Source organism: Podarcis muralis, chromosome 3 (assembly GCF_964188315.1).
Source record: "Podarcis muralis chromosome 3, rPodMur119.hap1.1, whole genome shotgun sequence".
NCBI lineage: Eukaryota > Metazoa > Chordata > Lepidosauria > Squamata > Lacertidae > Podarcis > Podarcis muralis.
In genome coordinates this window covers 57,333,206-57,358,125 of record NC_135657.1, presented here as the reverse complement: position 1 = coordinate 57,358,125, position 24,920 = coordinate 57,333,206, and the positions used below count along the sequence as shown (strand labels likewise).

Below are 24,920 nucleotides of genomic sequence, written 5' to 3'. Positions count from 1 at the left end.
ACACCATGCTGAGGTTATCCAGGTGTGGCGTTTGATTGGCTGAGACGTCCCCACGCTGAGGTAAACCAGGCGTGACATTTGATTGGCAGAGCCACAGCCACTTGGCCTCTTCCGTCGCCATCGCCGGGAGTCTCGGCTTTGCGGCGGGTTCTTAAATGGCTGGGCAGGCCAGATTTAGAACCCTGGCAGGCTTGATTCGGCCCAGGGGCCATAGTTTGCCGACCCCTGCTCTAGGGGAGTCAGGAGAAACTCTGGAACAGCATTTGATGGGGAAGAGAGCAGGACCACCCACCCATGAGGCCAAGTGAGGTTACTGCCTCAGGTGGCAGGATCCACAGGGATAATAGATCCTGATGTAGATCTTCACTTACACCTTCTTCCCTGTGGGGAGGGGAGCATTTTGCAGTTCACCTGAGGCGCCAAAATGTCTTGGGCCAGTCTTAGAAGAGAGTGGGGGATTGTTCCATCTCACAAGCTGAAATGCTTGTCCTGAAGGAATGACTGCCTTAGTGTGATGCTGAATTCCTCCCATTGGTTTTAAATATGTGAATAAACTATTAAATCTTACCATGAACCATCACAAGCATATGGAAGTGTTGGTAGGGAGCATGAGAAATAAAGTTTAGTTCTGTCTTGGCAGTCTATATGAAACATCCTGATCTACTAGGTGTGCTCTTTGTTGTGTTCCATGTGGAAAGCCCGCATCTTCAAACCCACAATGTCTTCTATTGGTATAAACATATCCTACCTGTACTATACCTTCCTGAGGCTTTGTCATCTGTATTTTTGTTAAAACTGAAAAGATAAACTGTTTTGCAACAGTATCTGATATTCAACAATCCTGAACTAATGGGAATGACTTTAAATAGATAGCTCTCTCACATGTGTATCGTAAAAAGGAATTAAATTAAGAGGGAGATACACCAGCTGCACTTTAAATATGTATTCTTAAAGAGCAGACAAGGGAGCTTTCATCTCCTGCACAACATGCACCACCTGTGATGGGCAATAAGAGACCTCCAAGTACTATTCCTGTAAATGTGTAAATGGTTTATTACTATCTCCATACCAATGCTTTGTGAAAGGTTTTGGTTTTTTTTAACTCATTCTTCTTGGTCACTGAACAAGTAGAATAAGATAAAAGCAAAATAAGAGGATGTAATTTTAAAGAAATATACTATATCACATTTAGCTTCAAAAATATATTCAACAGAACATGAGAAATGTTGACATTACGGGTATGTGCTGTACAACCATGTGACATTTTTCAACTAAAGATGGTTATTTACTACCCTCAGGGCCGGCCCATCCATGAGGCAAGGTGAGGCGACCACCTCTGGTAGCAGGATCGACAGGGGCATCAGATCCTGATGTAGATCATTATTTTCACACACACACACACACACACACACACACACACACACACACACTTGTTGCTGATGTAGATCTTCACTCATCCCTTCTTCCTTGATGAGGAGTGGGGCACCATTCTGTGTTTTGCCTCAGGTGCCAAACCGTCTTGGGCTGGCCCTGACTACCCTCCAGTAATGGAGGAAGTATGTCTCTAAATACCAGTTCCTGGGAAGCACAGGGAAAGGGAAAGGACCCCTGGATGGTTCAGTCCAATTTGACTATGGGGTGCACCGCTCATCTCCACTTTCAGGCCAAGGGAGCCGGTGTTTGTCCGCAGACAACTTTTCTGGGTTATGGGGCCAGCATGACTAACAGTGCATGGAAACACCGTTTACCTTCCTGCCACAGCAGTACCTATTTATCTGTTCTTGCCCATATGCTTTCAAACTGCTAGACTGGCAGGAGCAACGGGAGCTCACCCTGTCACATGGATTCAAACTGCCGACCTTACAATCGGCAACCCAAGAGGTTAGGTGGCTTAGACCACAGTGCCACCCCCATCCCCTTGGGAATCACAAAATCCCTGCAAGCAGCATAACTGGAGTATGTTGGGTGAAATAGTCCTGGACTGGAAGACAGACTCTCTCAGCAAATTCCAGCTCCCCTCCTCCCCCTCCCAAACCTGGTTCTTCCTTTATATAGTGGTGCTTTCATTTTTTCTGTCATCTTAAAAATGAGATGTATTGCTTAGCTTGCAGGTTATTAAAACTCCAAATCTCTGCAAAGAGAGATTGCTTCAGGATGGAGGTCCATGCTAAGGTCCAAATCTGCCTGCATTGCTTTTGTAGTTGGGATTTGGGAGACACAGTTGCAGAGCCAAAGCAAATACTAGTACTGCAGGAAAACGTCACAAAAAATGACCATAGCATCATAGAACTGTAGAGTTGAAAGGGACCCTAAGGATCATTTAGTCCAACCCCCTGTAATTCATGAATCACGGCTAGAGCATTCTTGATAGATGGATTAAAAAACCGCCAATGAAAGAAAGTCCACCACCTTCTGAGGGAGTCCATTCTACTGTCGAGCAGCTCCTACACTCAGCTGTGAAATAGTAAATGCTTTAAATATATTGCTTAGGAAAACAATTTATAAATAAATTATAAGAAATAAATTAGAAGGTTTTTCTGCCCCTAGAACACCATTCTCTGTTAACATAAAATGACACAAATCTTTGAAGCATTTAACAGCAATGCAATTCCTATTCATTTTAATGGTTCTAAAAGCAAAGTTCAGTTTAGGGGCAGATTTTAAAAGGCAAAATACTGGAAGTACAACTGCAAACTGTACAGAACAAGGGCTGAATGATTTGCATGAAACCATCATGGTAGCTTGTTAGCTAAAAAAAAACAAAAAGGAAAGTCGCAGAAGCTTAATATAAGGTCAGGTTACTAAAGATACTGGTCCAGATATTTGTAAGCCCCTTGTGCTGTCAGGTTCGGCTGTAAAGAACTTTTGGTGAAAAGTATTCTTTTGAGGATCTGGCTAAATCAAATACCTTGAAAATAAGATTTCACTGTTCAACTTTATTTCTTTCATGCACTAGGTTGATAATTCTTTGCCCTTCCAGTTCCTTAGAAACAACAAATAATAGACAGCAGCAGTTCCTGCTGCCCTAAATCCCTTTGGCTGTTGATAGCATGTCTGTCTCAGGGTTTGTGCAAAGCCCTATCACTGATTGCCTGAGCTATCAAGCAGCAGCTTTCATGAGCTTAGGTTATAAATCATTTCTCTTTAGCTCTCCTAGATCTCACTTGGTCATCGCTACTCTGTTCAGTTCAGTCTTTGTCTCCCATCCATCGTCTTTGTGTGTATTGTAAATTGTTTGGGCACATTTCTCTTATCTCTGCTTGGAAACTTGAACTTGTCCCAGCAGTCTCTTAAGTGGATACGCTAAAAAAGAATGTGTAGGTGTTACAAAAGTTGTGATGTTAACTCTTTGAAAATCTAGTTGTCAGACTAGACAATTTCAGTTCAAGTTACCTCAAGAACACAGGAATGTTGACTTTTACTCATAGTATGTTTTTATATACACAAACTCACAAGTGTGCGAAACCACGTGCATTTTGTGGTGTGAAGCTTATGGAGATGCTAAGTTCATAATGAAAGTGTGTCTCCTGGGAGAGGGAATACAAGTTGAGTCTTTTCTCACAACACTAGACATACACATCCTCATATACCAGCATGGATCTCAATATATAACAATGTGAGTAACATGAGAAGTGGCCCTAATCTAATGTGTCAGTGTTAGGAGCTGTCAGGGCTAAAATGAGGAACTCTTGGGTCTGTGTGCTGTTGTTTCATGTGGTGAGCCACTGGGATGAGTGCCCTGTGCAGTATACAAGGTTTGTGGGCTCTGAAATTATAGCACACAAGGGCTGACCGTTGGATTTCTCTTACCATAAAGGCTTCCTCCTTGGGTTGAGTTGGGACTTGCTTGGGAAAACTGACTTGTAACCCCCATTCCACCCAGTCTGTTGTTCAGCACTGACAGTGGATGTGTATATTTCTTAAAATTTGCTGAAGTTCAAAGACACCTTCCAAATGAACAACTTTTTGGATGTGAGTGCAGAATCGTCCCACACTTCCCTCTGGATCCTGGCCAGAGAGCTGATACAGATGTTACAGTTGGTATGGGAACTAACATTTGGTTGCTGCTTCACTCCCCTGCCTTCTTAGTTTGTACATTTGAAAAAACAAAACAGGCATTTATAAAAAACAACCTGAGATACACCAATGATAACTGACCTCAATGTTGACAAACTGGCTTGAATGTGTTGCTCCAGGAAGAGGAAGCAGGTAACAACTCTTTAGGAACACAGTCATATAATTTTCAGAAGCAATGCTTGTATATACAACAGATGTGGAACTTCTATGGATCTGATATATAGGATACTTCACCACAGAAGATTGTTGGCTTTTTATTTTATTATCTGTTTTCTTTAGTTGGAGAAGTAAATGTTAGCATTTAATGGCTGCAGTCCACAAACCATATGTTCTGCAGCAGTCCTGGAAACTTCAATGAGACTCTTGTGACCCTACCCAAGAGTAAGTCGTTTCTAGGTTGCAGTTTTTTTTCCATCTTTGTCAAGTTTGTCAATTTTGCTGCCTCAAGAGTTTTGACAGAATGGCTTTATTGCTCTTTATTAAATGTGTGGCTAAGAAATCCACCACAGAGCAACAGCTGCAGAAAGCAAAGTAATATATATTTGCAATTTCTGGATTTGGTATAGGCTTCCTTACCAATAATAAGTGGCCTTTACAAGCCCCCAAAGTTAATATCCAAGCACAAACTTGAGAAACTTCACCAACATCCAAAGCATGCATGCCTTGCATATATGAAATTCCATTCCAGGCATTAAAAGTACTCTTTTAGTAAGACCATGGAAGATGCCTAAGATGGTCACCTGATCCCAGCAATTGGCAACACTTTACATGGGTCACTTACCTGATTTGCTGTATGGCAAATATTCTAGGGAAATATGATTGAGCATATGTACAGCATAAGGGGTGTGTGGTGTAGAGGGAGGGGTTGTACCTCTGCTGGAGGACACACCATGTTCCTTCTGGGGTAGTTTGTCCACCTTTGGTCCCCACCACACACTCAACTCCCACCCCTTTGGCTCCTAGAGGCTGCCAGCATGCACAGCGGCCACACTCCAAGAATGGCTTTGATTGGCTGGCTAAACCAGTAGCTGATGGGTATCAAATCCTTGGTGAGTTAGGGACTTCCCCTGCATGTGAAGACAAGCTCTGGTGGATTTAGCAGACAAGACCAGTAGTGAGTATAATGGTCAAGAAGGCGGCGTCTGCACATACTATAGAGGGAAGTGAGGGGCAGATGGGGGTTGTTAACCTGGGAAGAAGGAAAACTCTGGTCCTAAAACTCCACTGCCTTGTGGCATATCTTTGAGAGAAGAAAAGGCTAAGGAGTAAACCCTACACAGATCCAGAGTAGAGTTCCTAAGATGGTTGGATGCCACCTTGTATACCTCCTTCCAGCAACTCCTGCAGCTAAGCTGGTGTCAAACATATTGCACTGCTTTCCTATGGACCACATCAGTGAGGCTGAGAGGTGGGGCTTGTCGTCTGGGCAGCCCAGGACCTCCATACACCGCCCAAGCAGATCACTTTAGTGCCGCTAATGCAGTGGTTTGACTTCACCCCCCAAAGGTGCACTCCATTGTCTCTCGACACAGACAGATTCCAACCATATGTACAACATCAGAGATTCTGATCTATACAGATTAGAAATCTCACCTTTTAAGATACATTGCAGGTATAGGTAACAGATACCATTTCCCCACACTTTATTTTTACAATGATTTCAGAAATGCTTCTGAATCACTGAAATCAGTGATTGCATGAGGTGTTCTACTTGTGTGAGGTGTTCTACTATTCAAGCAAATGCAAGTAAAAGCTCCCTGCCCACCTTCTCCACTCAAAATGGACACAACAGGTAGGGTTGGGAGATGCATATAGGGATATAGTGGGCAAGGCTTTCATGAGTGCTTCTCACACCCATGGACTCATCATTTGTGCATTCACATAAATGCATTTTCTCTTAGCCTAAACCTCACATCTGCAATATGGGATTAATTAAATAGCCTAATGTGGATATTATAAGGATTACAAGATACTGGGTTAGATTTAGAGTTTGCTGCCACAGGCAGTAATATCCCCTAAGCAGAGCTCCACTCAGGAAGCTCCTGCTATAGAACAGAAGGTTCCAGGCATCACACCCAACATGCCTGGAAAAGGCTAATGGAAGTTCTATAAGCCCATCCATCTATTCATTCATTTATGTGGCCTTTCTTGTCTCAGACTAATTTTCATTTGGGAACAAGAGAGAAAGCTTCCTCTACTGTTATTCCAGAGTGTTCCCTAACCTCCCAGAGCAGTTTGGGTAGATAAGGAATTGCAGTGGGAAGAGGAATCAGCAGAATCACTTCTTTCTCCATTCTACCAGGGGATCAAAAGACTTTCATGGATGGAAGGAGCCCTTCCATTTGCAGGAGATAAAGCCTGGATCCTGTACAATCTGTGTGAGGCTCTTTGGAAACCTACAAGTTTTTGTCAACTACAATCTAATTCATCAGATACATGAAGTGTTATCCTGAATTACATGGACATGCATACATGGAAAGATTGCTAAAAGTGAGGTCAGGCTGAAATGAAAAGCAGAAAAGTACAAAGACAGTAATCACATACTGTATTTTGTCTTTGTTCCAACAAGCTTTTAAATGAAATATAACATTGTTTCCAATGGTAATTTACAAAACAGTTTTTGATGACATAGCATCTTCACATTGGTAAAACAATTAACCCACATAATGTTTTAAAACATTATAACATTGTTGTAATTACTGTTACTTCAAAACCGCAGTAATTGCAGCTGCTACTCATTTTGAACACTATAAACCCTTTTATAAATGTGAGGTTCATTTGCTATTGATCAACAAGATGGAGGCTACAAGGGATGAGGAAAGTAGGCAGAGTACATTGCAGCCCAGAAACAAGACCATCAAATGCATTCACACTTCACAAATTTTCAGAGATTAGACACAGCAGTAGCTTTGACAGTGCTCCTTTGGGGCAAATATTCATCTGTATAAGGATACTGTTGTAGTCAGTGCTGCTGGTTAACTGGATACTTAATGTATGACTATAGAAAATTCTTTACATATTTTATTAATGAACAGACTTTGTATGAAAGGTATTAACTGGCTTGTACTGTACGTGCAGAATCCCTGCAAACTGTTTAACAGAAGGAAAACTTTCCAGACTAAAGCCTGTTTTCCTGCAGAGAGAAAGCACAAGAGAGAGTGCTATTGTCTGCTGCCCTGCTAAATGTGTCATCATCAGCTTTCCTAGCCAACAGTAATGAATATGGAACATCTTCCTTTGTTCAGCTATCTATCTGGTCTATGATCCATAGACATTCTGTGTGACCTCCTTTTGTGGCTGCGTGTGTCACATTTTGTGCTGTTTGGTTTACTGCCCTCTATTCTGCAAGGTCAGCACAGTCTGTCAAAACTGAGTATTCTCTTATCCCAAATCTAATACAACACACACAGCATTTCATTGAGTCACCAAACACCCTGTTGTCTGTTTTTGAGGAAACTCTAAGCTTGTGGTTTGTTTGTTTTTTAAAGCACATTTGTGCCAGGAAATATGTTAATCTTTCTGCATGTGCAAGACGGTACCTATAGGAGGCGAATGTAGTAGGTGTGCCACCTGTTAGTCATGCCATGGTCTTCTGCCTGTGCTAGTCAGGCTCCCATCTTTGGACTGCCATGTGATCATGCACTTCTTCTCTAGCACCGGCTGTTTCCACTTTTTTGACCTGTGGTGGTATATTCTGGAATAGGTGCTGAATTTTGTGGATTTTTTAATTCAGACAAATGTCATGTCACTGACTTTTTTGAGTCTTTAATGGTTGGTTATGTTTGCTCTTTGCCTTTAGGCTCTGTGTTGTTAAAAGTGATAAAAGACATTTTTTTCAGTGCATGCAACTGCACTGATAAAAATGTGATTCCAATCCTAGAATTGTTAGAGTTCCAACAAAGTTTGCTGATCCTCCATCCATCCATTCCCAGTCTCTATTTATTTCCTGCCAATAATTCATATACCTTGCATTGTGTAATTCAGGGGCTGTATAGCTGCAAAAGCAGTGGAGAAATTATCTATTTTATGTTGACCCCTATTTGTGATTTTGTCCTCCATAGGCAAGTTTTTGTGTCAAATAGGATCACAATATCAAATAATGTTTATAAATGAGTTGTTTTTTCTTGTTGGCTTCTTTGCAGAGTCACTGGAAAAACGAGGGTGCTTTTTTTAAAAAAACAATACATTTTATTAGCAATGAATCAGGTACAACACACTCATATTTACAAGCAAGTTCTACTTATTTAGACAAAATGCTTCCTTAAGTGGGGGATTATACAATCTTTATGCAAGAAATATGAAAATGCACTCCCAGAAATATTTGCAGTCACTAAGTTATGCTCCCTCCATGTAATGGCATAAATGATAAAATTGGTTGTGAGATGAAAAACCTAGCAACAGAAATGAAAAGGCATGCTGTGTGTGCTAGCAGTGCCTCTATGGAACTCATTACAATCTCTCTGTAAACTGATGAAAGCACCAAGGAGATGAGTTGAACCAGAACTTATCTCCTAATCCATCCATCAAGTTCACCTTCATGCCAGTGTTGTCACTGGTATCCAAAGGTTATTGAAAATTCAGTATTGCACAGAACATCTATACATGTAAAGAAAGCCATTACTTTATGCAGACAAGATGCACAGGAAAATTGTGCAGCCTTTCAATATAGATATGTGTATTCTTCCAGCCTTGGAAACAAAAGGCCCAGGAGTCTCAGTTTATCCTGGGAAGTCATGGCTAACCCTGCCACTTAGGCATTAACTCCTTATTTGTGGAGTATAAACCATAACTTGTAGATATATTTTGGGAATTAATACAGGGTTTTTAACTGTATTTATTATAATATTTAAATATACCTTTACTCTGAGGAACTCAAGGTAGTGTATGTAGCTTTCCTCCTCCCCATTTTATCCTCATTCATGCTATGACTATCCCAAAGTCACTCTAGCCCAACACTCTAAGCAGTACCCCACACTGTCTCTATAAAGAACTATACACAACCCTTTACCGTAAAAACCTATAAATATATAAATTGATTAATAAAAACTAGAACACTGTTAGTACACTGTTACAATAGGTGCCAACATTTCTTAACAGCTACTGGCCAATATGTTGTGTGAACCCAATTGGACTTTAAAATAAAAATAAAAATCAGGACTGTATGACCTAGTAAAGTGTAGACAATTGGTCCATCTACTTAGTACCGTAACCACACTGATAATGTCGAAGCTCTCCAGGGTTTCAGACAGGAGTTTTCTCCAGCCCTATATCACACACTACCTTTCAAATTTCCCTGAGGGTGGTTTAGGGGGTTGCAAATTAGGAAACAGAATTTCAAAACATCACAGGGAATATGAAACTAGTTGATGTGCTGTTCTCTCCCTTCCCCTCCATAACTGAAGCCTGATGGGAGACAGACCAGGTGCAGTGGGTCACCAAGATCCTGACAGGTGTAAAAGGGAAACATACAGCGCATTTTGTTAAGCAGAGGTACTCCATCTAAATTGGTTTACGGAACAGATGTGATGATTTGTACAACTTCCTATCTCAGCAGAGATGCAAGGTGCAATGCAGGGAATATAAAATATTTTCATAAAGTAAAGTATTACGTAGTCAAGTTAAGTATTTCACAATTATTTTTAAAGCACAGCAGATTGTTAATATATGTAGTTGTCTTTTTCTTTTAACCTCCACTTCAAAATCCGACATGTCATACATTAAACTGTATGTTTATCCCTAGCATAGAGTTGAATCTGGAGGATCATGGTGGGTGGCACAGTCAGAATTTTTCGCAGGGAGGCAAAATCCACCAATCAGTTCTGCTGTAATTAATGTAGAATTTTTTGAAGCAGAGAAGCCAGACGGTCAATGATGTGTTCAATAACTCGTGCAGAGTTCTATTTCTCAGTAATGCTTATCTTTCTACGGAACATAGTTAATTTCTACAGTACTCTGTAAATTATTACAGAAATTACAAATCTGCCATAAAATCAATGCAACTAATAGAAAATTAATAGATTTCTAAGTGTGAAGGAGTGTGTAATAATGCAGATGAGTTCTTCAAGGAATGTGCAGGTCTGGAAGTGGGAGCCTCCAGCTGCTTTATGTGACATCTTCAAGTGTAAACACATTTCTTTCTCTTCCCCCACTGATTTAGTCTGCCATGGCAGCAAACAACATTTCCATTAGCCTCCTACTGTTAAATCTCAAAGTAACTATAATCACAAAAACATCCAACATGCAAACAAACTAATAGAGCAGCAACTGAGGTCATCATCCATCTTCATCCTGCAGACATATTTTTAGGTTCACCCAGGGTTTGATTTCTAAAGTCTTAAATTGTATTTAATGAGGTTGAGGAAAAATACAATGATAGTAATATGAAGTGATTAACTGTTAGTGATTTAGATCATACAAAAATATTTGTTATCTTGGTCCATTAAAAAAAAAAAATCAGCTCTGAGCATTTTTCTCCTTCCCAGAATGAAGCTGACTACAAATGGGAAGCTTTAGTTTTAAACAAATGGACTATAACCTTTTATTTTATTGTTCTTTTATTTCCACATCATTTGCAGAACATATGCTGTCTTGCCTGACAAGCAGCAGAACAGAAGCAAGTCTAGAGAAAAGCTTTATTTGGTCTTTATTTATAGCAACCATAATCTGAACTAAAATGCTTTCAGACTTAGGGTGAGATCACATGTTACCTTTTTATATGATGATTGCAATGATCACTTGATAGCCAGAATGTGTGAAACTGCCATCATCAAAGTCAATTTGTACATTTATTTCTCAGGTGGTAAAAGACTGTGCACAATCTGCTTATCATATAATTTTCTGCATAAAGAGTCATTTGTCCAAAAATACCCTCAATATGAAAATCTCCAAAGAGATATGTCAGCAAAATGCTACTTTTTGAAGTCTTGCTTTGACTTCATCTGGTGGCCATTGCAGACAAAATATCTCCAAACATTAATGTTTGCATGTCTTCCTTATTTTATCACCCAAGAAATAAGCATGAAATTAGCCCATGAGTATACAACTCAGATGTTTACCAGGGTATGATTTGCTTTGCATGATTTCTTCCCAGTAAACCTCAATCAAAATTTCCACTAGGTTTTGGAGTTCCAGTGTTTCTAAACTTTTATCTTTTCATTTCATTTTTTCATCTTTTTATTTCCAAATTTTGTACAGAACAGTATGCATGCATTGTTTGTAAGAGCTGTCAACTAATTTCTGCCTTTCCCCATTTGTGTTACTTGTGTAGCGTGTTCTCACTAAAGGAGAGCACGTGTTGCGGATGGGGCTGGTCAAAGCACCCTGTAGTAAATAGGCAGGTTGGAATTAAGCGGCCTGGCGTTGGTTGGTGGTTGGTGTTGCTGGGGCAAATTTGATGTTGCCAATTTAGGGGTGGGATCAGAGGATATTTAAGCAGAGTCCACAGCAAGCTACTTTCTCTTTCGCTGTGGACATCGGATCACCCGCCCGCCCGTCCTTGTTTGGGCTTGCACTTTGACCTTGCTATGCCTGGTTTGGGGTCATCCGCATTGGTGCAGGGGCCTGGTAGGAATTTTTCCAATTGGCTGATTAGTGTGTGCCTTTTGGTTTTTGCCTACTGCGTAGCAAATCATCACAACTTGTAAGGTTGGCGGTTAGGCATTGGTTTAAATTGGTTGGTGGAGGGGTATGGATTGGCTGTGCCTGCCCCTCCAATGCTGCTGTTGCATGGGAATTCCGTTAAAGGAATTCAGGGGCTTACCATCCTTTCGTCCAAACCCCTGGAATCGGGTTTGGGCTGTGTAAGCCCCTAGGAGCATGCGGGGAGAAGCTGAGGGTCTGTGCCGCAGCTCCAGTTATCCCTGATCTTGTTCCTCCACACTGGCTTTCGCTGGGATCCGGGAGCCAGTGCTGTCCCCAAGGCGGGGGGGGGGGGCAGATAGTCATAACCAATGCCTAAGCAACCACTCACAATTTGTATGTTAATAAAGTTGTGGCCAAAATTATGCCAAAAACCTTAAACAAAAATTCATGTGTGGTGTGTGAGTTATTGGGGTAAGAGTGTTTTGGGGGACCTCAGCACGCAAGTGTTGATTAAGCACTGCAGCAAATCACCCTTGAAGTGATGGTACATATGGCTGAATCAAGATCTTTTTGCCAGGTGTTTGACCAATGTACAGAAGTACCTTTATGCACCAGTAAAATGCTGCACAAAAAATCTTCGGTGCATCAAGACTGCCCCCCACACCCATAAAGCAGAGGAAGCAATCAAAGGCACCAGAAATTGTGGTAAACTGCCCACTCTCTAGTTCCAGGATGTACTCCAATAAATTTAGAAATTTTCCTAATTTAACTGTAAACCAGGAGGAGTGGCACACAGGGCAGAGCAAGTGCACAGAACAATTAAGGAATGGAAAAGTGGAAATTTGCTCTATTCTCACTGTTCACCACATACATAGAATGTGATATGAACACTTCCATGCTGAGGCTGCCCTATTTGTATAATCCCTCATCTCTTTTGAAGAGCAATAATGATTAGTAAAAAAAAAAAAAAATCAACTAGGACTCAGACATTATGGATCACTAATTCTTTCTTTCCAACTAAAAAAAAATACCCCAGAACGGTATGAAAAAGATATGATTGTTTGACTTGTTCAGGCTTTTATTATGCTACAGGGGTGCTAGTTACTATGCATGACTGCTGGTAATAATCCTTTTGAGAAGACATCTTATCTAAATTTATGCAGTAATTATACATATTTCACAGAAAATTACTGCATGTTAAGAATAATATTGTTTCTGTATCCCATATGAAATATATAAATATAACTTCGATTGCATGATTCAGCCAAGATTAAAGCCTTCAGTTCTGATTCTAATCAGAGTTAGATTCATGGTTAATTGCACAATCCTTTGTGATTTTACTCAGAAGTAAGCAGTAGGATTTATTGCCCAGTCTAAATGCTAGAGAGTAGAATTTAAGCCTGTTGCCTTGGCAAATCAAAGGGACTTAGAAACGGATAACTGGCCAGATTGTGTCTATTATTTTTAAACTTTCCTTAAGGCAAGCCTACTGAAATGAGTGCTTTTTGTTGCTCTTTCTGGAGTTTCGCACTACCCACACAGTGATTTTTTTCCTTAAAGGTGGACTTTTAATTCCTCTGTCTAGATTCATTTAAAGTCCAAGAAAAGTGGTAAGTGGACATAATTTAGTGACACTGTCTAATCCAGGGAATTTTTAATGCTATATTTTTCAGGAAATCTATAAATACAGAAAAAGATGGCAGAATGATGTGATTGAGATGTGTGTGTCTTAAATCCCAATGACAAATATGGCTCTATCTGCTGTATCTGTTTTACACAATTAAGTGCTCCAAAATAAAGCATGGAAGCAAATTTAAAAGGCTGTCCTTTCTGTGAAGTGCTCACAGTCTTGAAAAATCAATAAGAGATTGTAATCTCCCATTCCAGTTAAGGCAAATATGGCGTTCGGACCCTTGAGAACACTGAAGGGAGCTTTGATCAAGGACTTAGCAAGAAAAACATTGTCATGCTGTCCGTTATTTCCCACATTCTCTGCAAAAGTTTCAGTTCATCCAGCCTTGGGTCAGAGAATTCTCTTGATCCAAAGGTACCTCTTCAGCCTTTTTCTCCCAACTGTGCTGCAAGAGAATGGTGGGAAGGAAGGAGAAAACTGAAAAGGAAGCACAATGCTTGGCAATTTCCCTGCTTCTTCTCCTTGGTACAACTTTTACTAGATAATGGTATGGCTGATAAAGCAAAGTTGGCATCAGTGATGAAAAGAGAGGGATAATATAATCATCTAGCTGTATGCCATGCAAGTACCAATTTTTATATCTAATATATTCATTGTCTTGTATTCAGCACTTTGTATTCTCAGCTTTTCCTCTTGGAAAACTAATGTCTAGTCTTTATGGTTGTAAAAAAATATATTAAAAAATAGGGGAATATTTCTAAAGAAATATCACAGGTTAGACACTCATCTTCTATTTCATCTGTCCTCTTCAGCTACTTGTCTCCTTTTCCTTCCTTCTTTTTCTCCAGATACATGCTTGCCAGTTCTATCTTGGGTCACTCTAAGGCTGGAATGGGAAGACTTCAGGCGTTGATCTAACTAGGCCAGCTAAACTTCCTCTGAACCTTCAGGACATTTTGGCAAGCCACCACCCACCTGTCCCAAATGTGGTGCAGTTGAAGTTGTGGGTGGGCCAAAAAGGAGTTTGCAGGCAGCACCAATCAGCATTTAACAGGACATTGATTCTGAGTTGCTCAGTGCTTTTAGATCACAACCACTTCCAGGGCTACCTATTGGACAAATGGGCTGCTGACTGCTGGGGAGGTGCAAACAACTAACTTCTGGTGTCTGCTGCCACTGTTCTCACCAGAAAATCCTGAGAATAAAAATGCTGCTTATAGCCCTAGCTCTTTTCCCTGGGGGAAGGGAATAGATTACCAGTAGTTCCCTAGCTTCAATCTTTCTGGTTTCCCTTTCTTATTAGCGGCTGGTTTTTCTTTTCTTTTCAGTAAAGTGACAGTGCCCCTTCTTGTTTTGGAAGACAACCAAAATTTGTTCTTGCCATGACCACCATCTCCCTAAGAGGGTGGAACCAGATCTGCTAACAAGTCCCAACACACCAGGGGAGAATCCCTGCCTTTCTCCAGTGGTTGCAGGAAAGAAGTACAGGAGAAAGACAAGTACCCATTATAATATCATAGTCTCCAACCTGGTAACATTCAGATATATTGGAGTTCAACTCTCATCAGCTCCAGGCATCACAGATGTGTTTGCTTGGACTGATGGGAGTTAGACTCCAAAAGATCTGGTTGAAAAAAGGCTGGCATATGTGAATCCTTACCCCTCCCATTGGCAATCTTTTCATAGTTACTTCTTTGAAAAACACACAAGCATGCTGTTCTGCCAGGGAACACAAGTTACAAGTGTGGCCGCTTCATAATGAACTTTATGAGGAATAACGTTTAATGAATAAGTGGAACTCTAAAGCCAATATGCAAATTGATCATGTGCCAATAAAGAAACTAACCCTGTGCAATCCTAGACATGTCTAAATGGAATCCCATTTTATTAAGTTACACTCCCTAGTAAATGTGCATAAGATTGCTGCCTAAAAGGATGTTAAAATAGAGATAGGCAGATATTTTACATAATTGGCATTGTAAGATCAAGCAACTTTGGATCTGAATCTGCCTTTAAATATAAGTTCAGTAATGTCTTGTCAACATAATAATAATACATTATGGGCAGGGTTCATGGCAGAGACGGTGATACTCAATACAGACTTAATTAGGCAATATTGTATTCTCCAATCTTGGGTTCTCATAGTACTCTATTGTAGTGTTTTGTTTAAAATTAACAGGGTAATTTATTAGTCAAGGATAGATTCCTCTAAATCCATTCCAGTGCAGTGGGGCATGGAGGTTAACATAAAGACATCTTCCGCCACCCCACACAATAATAATTTAATTTACTATTAAGGGTAATTTAATGTAAAGGTCAGTGAGTAAGAGAAAGGGAAAGTGTATGGAGATTTATGTTCGTATACATTTTCAGTAAATAAGAAAGCTCTTTATTTTAAAAATAGACCTTAACGGAAAGTTCTTTTGATAATATTTTTGTCTTGGTACCAGGATTAAAGACTGAATATTTGCCTCCTGCATTCACTGTTTTCTGCTGCCTGCTAATTAAAAGTAAAGGTAAAGGTACCCCTGACCATTAGGTCCAGTCGTGGACAACTCTGGGGTTGCGGTGCTCATCTCGCTCTATAGGCCGAGGGAGCCAGCGTACAGCTTCCGGGTCATGTGGCCAGCATGACTAAGCTGCTTCTGGCGAGCCAGAGCAGTGCACGGAAATGCCATTTACCTTCCCGCCAGAGTGGTACCTATTTATCTACTTGCACTTGACATGCTTTCGAACTGCTAGGTGGGCAGGAGCAGGGTCCGAACAGCGGGAGCTCACCCAGTCACGGGGATTCGAACCGCCGATCTTCTGATTGGCAAGCCCTAGGCTCTGTGGTTTAGACCACAGCGCCACCCATGTCCCTGCCTGATAATTAATCCTGGTTAATTAATTAATACCTCCTGCTGCTTCCTGCTTCCACATTCCATCCTCACAAAGCCAAGTCCAGGGAAAAGTCAAGATCAGAAAGTGGTTCTTCCTACCTTTACTTTGGTGTATTCTGCATAAGATGCATTGCAGAAATGGCAATGGGAAGCAGGGGAGGAAATATATGCAAGTACTGTGCAGCAAACACTGCCCCATGTGTGTGGTCTCCTTCACTGAAATGTTCCAACTTTGCAACCCGTGAATATGGTGATTTTGTCAAGTGTGTGGATTCATTTCATATTGGGAATATTTAAAAGAATGGACACCATAAAGTAGATAATTTTGTTACAATTGCCACGTTTCAAAGCAAAACCTGAGTTTGTGGGCCAGCAGTTTAATTAATGTTAGTTGGCTTTACAGAACAGAGCATTTGATAGTGTGTGACATTTTCTCTGCTATGTCCATAAAGCAAACTAATCCCTAGTGTGGATTTATTTAAGCCTTTTTATTAGGAGAGACTGTGTCCCCTTAACCTGCTGTACTAAGGTTCATAGTTTCAAAAGAGTTAATAGCAAGGCATGCACACCTATGTCAGACCTTCTGTTAGCCTTGCAGAAACTTTGTACCTCCGCTTCTTGTTATTTTAGCTGAGAGAAAAGCCCAAACAGCTTAGGAAGGCAGGAATATTTGACAGGCGGCCAGGCATTGTGTCAGTTTCAGGAGAGAAATAGATTTGGTAATCTTTGTAAAGAAATGGGATGCTTTAAAACTGCTTAGGGTGCAACCTGTTTTAAAAATGGTTGGGATGGGAATACGAAAAACTGAACTTGCCATATATTGAATGGTTTTAAGATTAAAAGAGAAAGCCCACAAATCTTTCCTCGGAATGCAAGTCTGAGTGATGAAAATATATAATCTTTGATACCCTTGAGCAAAAATGGATGGCTAATGCTCTAGTCCTAACCTCACTTACTTGGGAGCAAGCCCTACTGAAGTAAATAGGACTTGCTTCTAAGTAGATATAGTATTCTGCTGTAATTAAGAAACCAAAAAATTAATTCTTGCTTGTAGAATAGCTTCCTTGTATATGAACATTCTGGTGTACTGCTGCTCATTGGGCTTCCCTCCCTTCATCAGCATTGTGTAGTAATTTCAGGGATCTTCTCAGATGTTTCATAAACAAATGCTAATACTGCCTGAAGGGAATTGCTTCCTTTAGTGGTTTAGGACTCCCCCAGGACAATGAACAGAAAGAGACTTGTGTTCTACAGCCTGCAACAGTTCTGCCTTTATTCCATTGTGCTTTTATGAGTTTGGTTCGCCTCTCCAGACTTTCACATCACCTTCTCCTGCAACCTGACCCTTTTAAAACTTAAGATACTAGGAAAAATCCTAATAAAATATTATTATAAAAAATAAAAAATAAAACTTAAGATACTAGGGACTGAACCTGGGACTTCCCATGCAAAGCATGTGCTTTCAACTATCATCCCTTCCACACTAAGCAGCTGCAGTAGTTTGCTAACAATCTGAGGGGTAAATCATAGCAGGGAAGTAGGAACAAGCTATCCTAGCTGCTGGAAATGGTGAACTCTCTGAAGCATTTATAAGACAAAATACGGAATCAATATAGAAAAGAACACTCGGTGTTAAAATAATATCTAATAGCTTTTGTTGATTAGGGCCTAATTGTTTGTAGCCTTTATTTATGATGCTTTGAAAAGAAATCTGAAAGCATCATGGAAACAAATACATCTAAGTAAACCACCACCCATTATTTTACGTGATCGAAGTAATGTAATGACTGGAGACAAAGTAATGTTTATAAAATGGCTGCTGAAGAATGGCGTTGGTCTTCAGAAATAGAGCTGGGTAGGAAAAGTCAAGTAGGAAACTAAGACAGATGGACCCACCAAACATACTTTGCAAGTTAAAAATATATTGTACTGTGTGCCTACATTGATCTGGTAATTTCATGCCTAAAAGCTCCCTGTGGAAGAGTGGTTAACTCCATCTGCTGGAAATGACTTAACCCTGGCCTGTTAAGGGCACTATGGAGGCCCAGTGAAACGCTAATCATGGCAGAGCACGTGGTAACAGTTTGAATTCATCTTTCTCCCTCTTCTGTAATGAGGAAAAGAAACAGAATCATATAACTGCCGCATGAGATGTATCATTCTGTCTTAAAACTGAAATTCTTTTATGATTCAAAATAATTGGGGTTTGTTTGGGTTTTTTGGTTACTAGACCAAAAAGAAGAAGAGAGATTTAAAGCACTTTAGAAAGTATATACTAAATAAGCACATCTATTTTATGTTAGAGTAAAAAGCTTTTTGACACAAAAACGTTTCTTCTAATAGGCTAAATATGCTGTGGAGAATCCTTTGATTCCATTCAACTGGCAAAACAAAATTATTATCTAAATACAGTTACTTTATCCATTTAAAAGAGAAAATTCCATGATTCAAATATCATGTAAGCTAGACATAAAACATTGTAAGTGATGAATGGTAACATCACTTGCTAATGATGGACAACTTTGGTCAAATTTTTAATGCCTTTTGCATTGTTTATTTCTTAAAGTTATCTGAGTTTATCATCAGACAGTGGCTTGCATTTGAGAACACAAAGGAAGAGACTTCTGAGCAACATTAAACTGCATTTTACAGAAGCAAATAGATTTCCATTCCTTTTTTATTATTTCTAAGGAAGAGTCTTTGTAAAATTCTCATATAATGTATTCTTTTGTTTGGAAAGATAGTTGGCAAATAGAATATTTGAAGCCAAGGCACCTAACTGCATGCAGAAGAATATCCTAGACCAGGGCTCACTTACATTAGTAAAACTTAACTACAGGTGTATTTTGTTGTTGTTCAAACTGTAGCTGATGTTGCTGAGAAAACAGAATTGGATCTTAGTATCGTGTGTGTGTGTGTGTGTGTGTGTGTGTGTCCCATGTGCTCCTATAAAGAGAATAACATGGAATCACTCCCACATCTGTTTCCATGGGAACAATGAAATGTGTTAGATAATCATTCATGGCTGTTTCTGTGAGTGCTGGAAATTGTACCATGAAATTTGTCAAGGCTGATATCACATGCAGAGACAACTCACTCCAGTTGATGATTTGCTGCTGTTTTAATTGCTGTTTTATTTCTGTTTTGATTGTTCAACTGCTTATTGTATTTTATTGTTTGAGTATGTTGTAAAAAGCCCTGGAATTATTGATGAAGGGCAGTATAAAAATCCTATAGCTAGCTAAATAACTCACTCACTCACTCACTCACTCACTTCTTGTCTGTAAAGGTGTGCCCCTATAGAATGTGTAAACCAGATCTGAATCTTAGGATTTATTTTGTACACCCACACCAAAGAACTATACATATTGGAAGCTGTGCACTTCCATTTGGACTTCTGACTCTTAGTTAAGCTCCATGTGCTTACCCAGCAAACATTCTTCTATATTGATTATTTCATTACGTATGAGCAAGGCCGCTTGTGACTTCAGTCAATGGCTGTTAGTAATCTCTGGTCAGCAAGCTGTGGCAGGAAGGTTTTCTGTTAATCAAGTGATGATTAGAGAATCTTATTGTCTCCATTCAGTATTGTACCATACCCTCACAGGTGTCTCCGCTAAGCATTGATAAAAGATGGAATTCTGTTTAGAGTTACTTTTTAATAGCCATGTTTATTACACCACTGTAATAGAATCCACCAGAAAACTTATATATATATATATCCATTTTCTGGAGGATTCCATTACACAGATGTAATATTAAACATACATTATTTTATATTGATAGATATAAACAAAAATCCCAAGTGCATGCATGTGTGTGGTATGTTAAGGAGAATGTAACTTGTGTAGAACAAAGACTCTCCTCCTGCAAGACAGGGGAGTGGTTGCGGTCAGGATCCAGACTACGCCTCAAGCAGGGAGCATTAGCCCCCTGCCTCCCACTCACCTGGCTGGCGCCCATGCCCACGGGCAGGCACCCAACCAGGTGCCTGCGAGGGGGCATGTTTAGCAGCCTAAATTGCTGCGGCGCCACCTTCCCGGCCTCACTCTTCGTCGTCCCTTCGTGTTTGGATCTGTGGCCACAGTATAGTCCATTGGGCCCGCGTGCGGTCTGCTTGCTGTGGCCTCACCCCTAATCTTGGGTTGCCACCTGGAGTGCGAGTTTCCTGGTTTTCGAGGCAAGGCATGCGTCGGGAGAAGCTTATGCCGTTGCTGAGAGAGAGAGTTGCCGCGTTTGGCCCTCCTGACATCCTTATCCTTCAATTGGGGGAAAATGACCTTGTTAACAGGAGAAGTGCGGACTTGTCGTGGAACATAAAAAGAGATCTTGATGAGATTGCTGCCTTGTGTCCCGGAACAACGGTGTTCCGGTCCTCCTTCCTGAAGAGAATTGTTTGGCGCGGTGCGCAGAACTGTATGGCCATTGAAAAATCCAGGAAACTCTCAAATCGTGCAATAGCCCGCTGGGTGCGTTTTATGAATGGCAGAGTCATTTCTCATGACCATATCTGGATTGGCAACCAGGCCTTGTACCGGAATGATGGGGTTCATCTTTCAGACCAAGGGAATGACATTTGGTTAAATAGCATCATCAGCAGCATCAGGGATTGGTTACAGCTGTGAGGGTATTGGCGGCGAGCCTCTTGGGCTCGGGTGGCGGTTAGGCATTGGAATAATGTGTTGTGGTGTGTTGAAGGGCTAGGTGTGGCCATCGCCTACGCCTTCAATTTTTGGGTATTCCGTTAAAGGAATCCGGCGGTCGTGTATTCTGTCTGATGCCTGCGTGGCGGGAGGCCATGGCACGACCCTCGGTGACATCAGGGGAGAGCTTATAGTTGGATTAGCATCAACAGGCTCCACCTACTGGTGAATAAACCCCCCCCCCCCGTTTTAGACTCACCCCTCTCTGAGTCAGGGATGGGGATGGAGTCAGCTGACGTAATCCAATGCCTAAGCCAATACCTTTTCACTTGCTGTAATCAATAAAGTTGTGGCCTTTTCTTGCCCATTAACCTTATATCACGTGTCCTTGTGTTTTCATTCCACTATGCAGAGATCGGGTCCTCAAACCGCAACCAGCCATTGTGCACATTCACCAGGCCCCATGAAGAATGTGCACATAATCCATGAAGAAAGAATTGTAGACATTTCTCAGTATATGTACATAATCTGCAACAGGCCTTGGGGAATGTGTATGTTTCAATTTTCCCTCCCCTCCCACAATTCTGATAGAAATCACCCCCCACCCCCCGATGCTGCCATTAAGCTTAGGAACAATGTACAAAAAGCTTAGAGAGAATGTAGAAAAATTAGCCAATATATGCACATTCCCCAATGTGTGCATTCTCTATTGGGAGATTGTATATTTTGAGCAGAAAATGTGCACAATGTCCTCTTTATGTGTGCATTCTCTATGAGGCCTAGTGAATGCACATAATGACTGGTTGCTATACACATTAACTACTGAACTTACATTCCCCTTAACTAAGAGGGCGCATGCACATGCACTAGGTTGGATTTTTGTTTTCTATAATATTATTTGGAATTTTGTTCGTTATATTATTTTAGGGGGGAGCAGTGGGCCTCACCACAGTAGCAGTGATACCACTTCATTACTAACACAAATCAGCTCTGATTTTTTTTTAAAAAAAATAAACCCAAATATGAGGAATGTTCTGCCTTTGTAATGTTCATATGTAATCTACTCTGCAGGCATTGCAGGGTTAGGCATGGAATTTAGTTAGAACAGCTTTTCAGGTTAGGATTTCAGAAGGATAAAAAAAAAAAAAGCCCAAACCCTTCACGTTCACAGAGGCGTAATTCACTATGGTGATGAAGTAATGAACAAGAGGGCAAGAGCTACAACAACTGTGTTATACATATCAGGCATTCACCTTTAGCGTGAAGACATCCCTTCCCTTCTTCTTCATATGTTAAAGATATAGCTATATGATGCTGTGTGTTTCTACCCATTTTAGTCAGAAAGTCATACCCAGACTGTGAAGTACAGCTGCGCCACAATGCAGCGTGAGAATATAAGTAGTCAAGAAGATATCAATTATACTGCCTTATCTGTAATTTCACTTGGATGCCTCAGTTCTCCTGTGGACTTTAGTCCCAGGAATATTTTGAATAGAACAGAGAATGGTAATTATAATGCTAAATATCTCTCTTCCCTGGCCTTCCTCATTACAATATTTTCCCCCTGCCATTTTATGTGCTCAAAAGATACACCTGTGTCACTTTATTAGACTTATACTTCAGGTTTCTCTTACCACAGATCATAAGCCAGGAGTCTGAAGTAGCAAAGTGTTTCTGTCTTGTGGCCCTGCCTGAAAGGGTTTCAGAACTGTGAAACTATTTCAACACTCCTAGTAATAAGTTCTGTGTGGACAGCTCCCTCTGATACATTCAGTGCACCTACCCACAGATATTCAAGATTCCTATTGTGGCTAGAGAGAGTCATTTTTACGAGAGCTGAAAGTGTTTTGAGAGAGCTACAGTTTTCCATAATTGCACACTAACTTGTCCTGCTGTAGCCTGTTTGTCCTGCTGTGGCCTCTGTTCAAACAGGGTATGCAGAATTTTTAAACAGCTGCAAAACCATCTGACTCAAGACAATGCTTGGATGTTGGTGTGCTCAATACAGACAATACTGCTTCTACTGTACCACTTTCAAACCTCTGGGGGAAAATGCTGTTTCACCTTATGATGCCCTATTTTTTAAAGCAAAGCCTGGTGTTTCCTGTGCTAAAAGGGGGTTGAGCTTTTTGACTTGAACTAGTCGTTATTGTTTGAGAAGTAGTCTCCTTAACTATCGGTTCCAACGTTCTGTTTCTTAACTCCTTCCTGTGTGTCAGTAGCCTTATTCAAGCATTCTCTACCTTGGTTAACCAAACATGTGAGAGGGGGAGAGTGGACATGAGTCTGATACTTCCACCTGCATCCACGACACTTGCTATGAATTCAAAAGTGAAAGTGTGCAGTGGAGAACCCTCCTGTTATCCTGAAGGGCCCCATGTGATATAGAACCCTAATTTTCCAGCGTTCTGCATCATGCAGAAGCCACCACAAGTAGAGGAGACAGTCACCCTTGAAATTGTGCAAAGCAGCAGGGTAAGGGGCACAGCTAGCATCCTTATATCCACTCTCACCTCGTGTGTTTATTTAATCCAGATAGTGAATGCATGAATAAGACTGTTGTTTCTACAAGGATAGTGGAATTGGGCATTAGAGAGTGTGTGTGTGTGTGTGTGTGTGTGTGTGTGTGTGTGTGTGTGTGTGTTGTAGGACTTGATCATATGAGATTGCCTTACCCCACCTGTGCCCACTCAACTGCTTTGATCAGAGGAACTGGCACTACTACACGTGCCACATAATACCCATTCCACATTTGTAAGAACTCAATCATTTAGTGTGGCAGTGCCTGCACTTTGGAACTCCCTGCCTATTGAGATCAAGCCTTCACCATACTCTTTTGAGTGCCTACTAAAAACATTCTTGTTTGGACAAGCCTACCCTGATGCTCAGAAAGTTGACAAAGTTTTAATCTTAGCACCTTAACTTTTGTATGTTTTCAAGTAAGGTTCTAATTTTTTCTTGATTTTACTGTTTTATCTTTCATAAACCACTTTGAAGTTGTTGTTTTTTACAACAAGTGGTGAATAATTTTAATGAAATATAAACAAACAAATAAATTAAAGCTAAAGAAATATTAAACCAGTTGTGGAGCAATTGTAGCAGTTCAGATAGCATTATGACTGACTGTGTTTTGTTTTACTTGTTGTATCATATGCACACCATTTTTAAGCCTCTTTAGATGAAAAATAAATGTAGCTTAGAATGGTATCTCATACTGCTGTTATGAAAATATCATGCAAAGCTAAGTACCTTGTCCTCTTTTTGAAATAGTGCTTCTGAGGAGCTAGTTTAAAATGGGCTTTTCTTTTTCTTTTTCAGGTAAGTGGAAGTTTCTCATTCATTGCTGCTGTGAGAGTGTTTGATTACTGTGGTAAGTGCTCTTCATGGAGTGATTATACTGATCTGCTTCTCTCTATAAATTAGTGTTATCTGGGGAGCCTAGCTAGTTAATACTTACTGAATCCTGTACTGCTATTTAGCTTTACAGATTTTATCTTTCTTGAGTTTGCCTTTTTAGTTCTTCAGATACCATTCAGATTTGGTCTTCTAAGACCTTCTGACCATAAAGGATGTTCAATTCCATGAATCGTGTTAGTTATAGGAAAGAAAAGCTCTCAACATTTAGTTCTTTCATGTAGTTTATTTGTCACATCACTGCTGATGTTTAATTAAAACAATTGAGTATAGTAGTCTGGTGCTGGTCAGTGATAGGTTTCCTTAGATTTCATATCGCAGAGTCTGATTGCCTATATATTGCCAGTTTTTGAATGCCTGTTTGATTTTGCATTGTCTAGAAATACAGTACTATCTATTTAATTATAATATGAGTATATTATAAATGCCACACTGCAGGGTTCATTGAGTCCTAGCCACGTTGTTTTGTGTTGGCATATTATTTATTAATCATTTTGACATATATTGTTCAGTGTATTTATGCATTTAGCTTGTTATATGAATTACAACAAAGGATGCAGGAAAGGGGAAAAGATAAACAGCAGAACTCTGCTTAACTGAACTTAAATGCTGGTTGGAATTAATGTTACATGCCTACAAATAACATTTGTTTTTAAACAAGTAAGATATGACAAAATTTTCTTTCCTGAA

The 24,920-nt window shown here is 40.3% G+C and overlaps 2 protein-coding genes across 4 annotated transcripts in view; both read left to right on the top strand.

Moving 5' to 3' along the window:
- The window catches only part of SASH1 (SAM and SH3 domain containing 1), a 548,281-nt gene that overhangs the window by 201,923 nt on the left and 321,438 nt on the right, over positions 1-24,920 (top strand). The gene's annotated exons all lie outside the window — the stretch shown is intronic.
- On the top strand, positions 20,193-21,045 carry LOC144327120 (uncharacterized; the record flags this gene model as incomplete). Its single annotated transcript, XM_077925311.1, has 1 exon — positions 20,193-21,045. A coding segment is annotated over one exon (606 nt), but the record flags the coding sequence as incomplete, so codon positions are not given.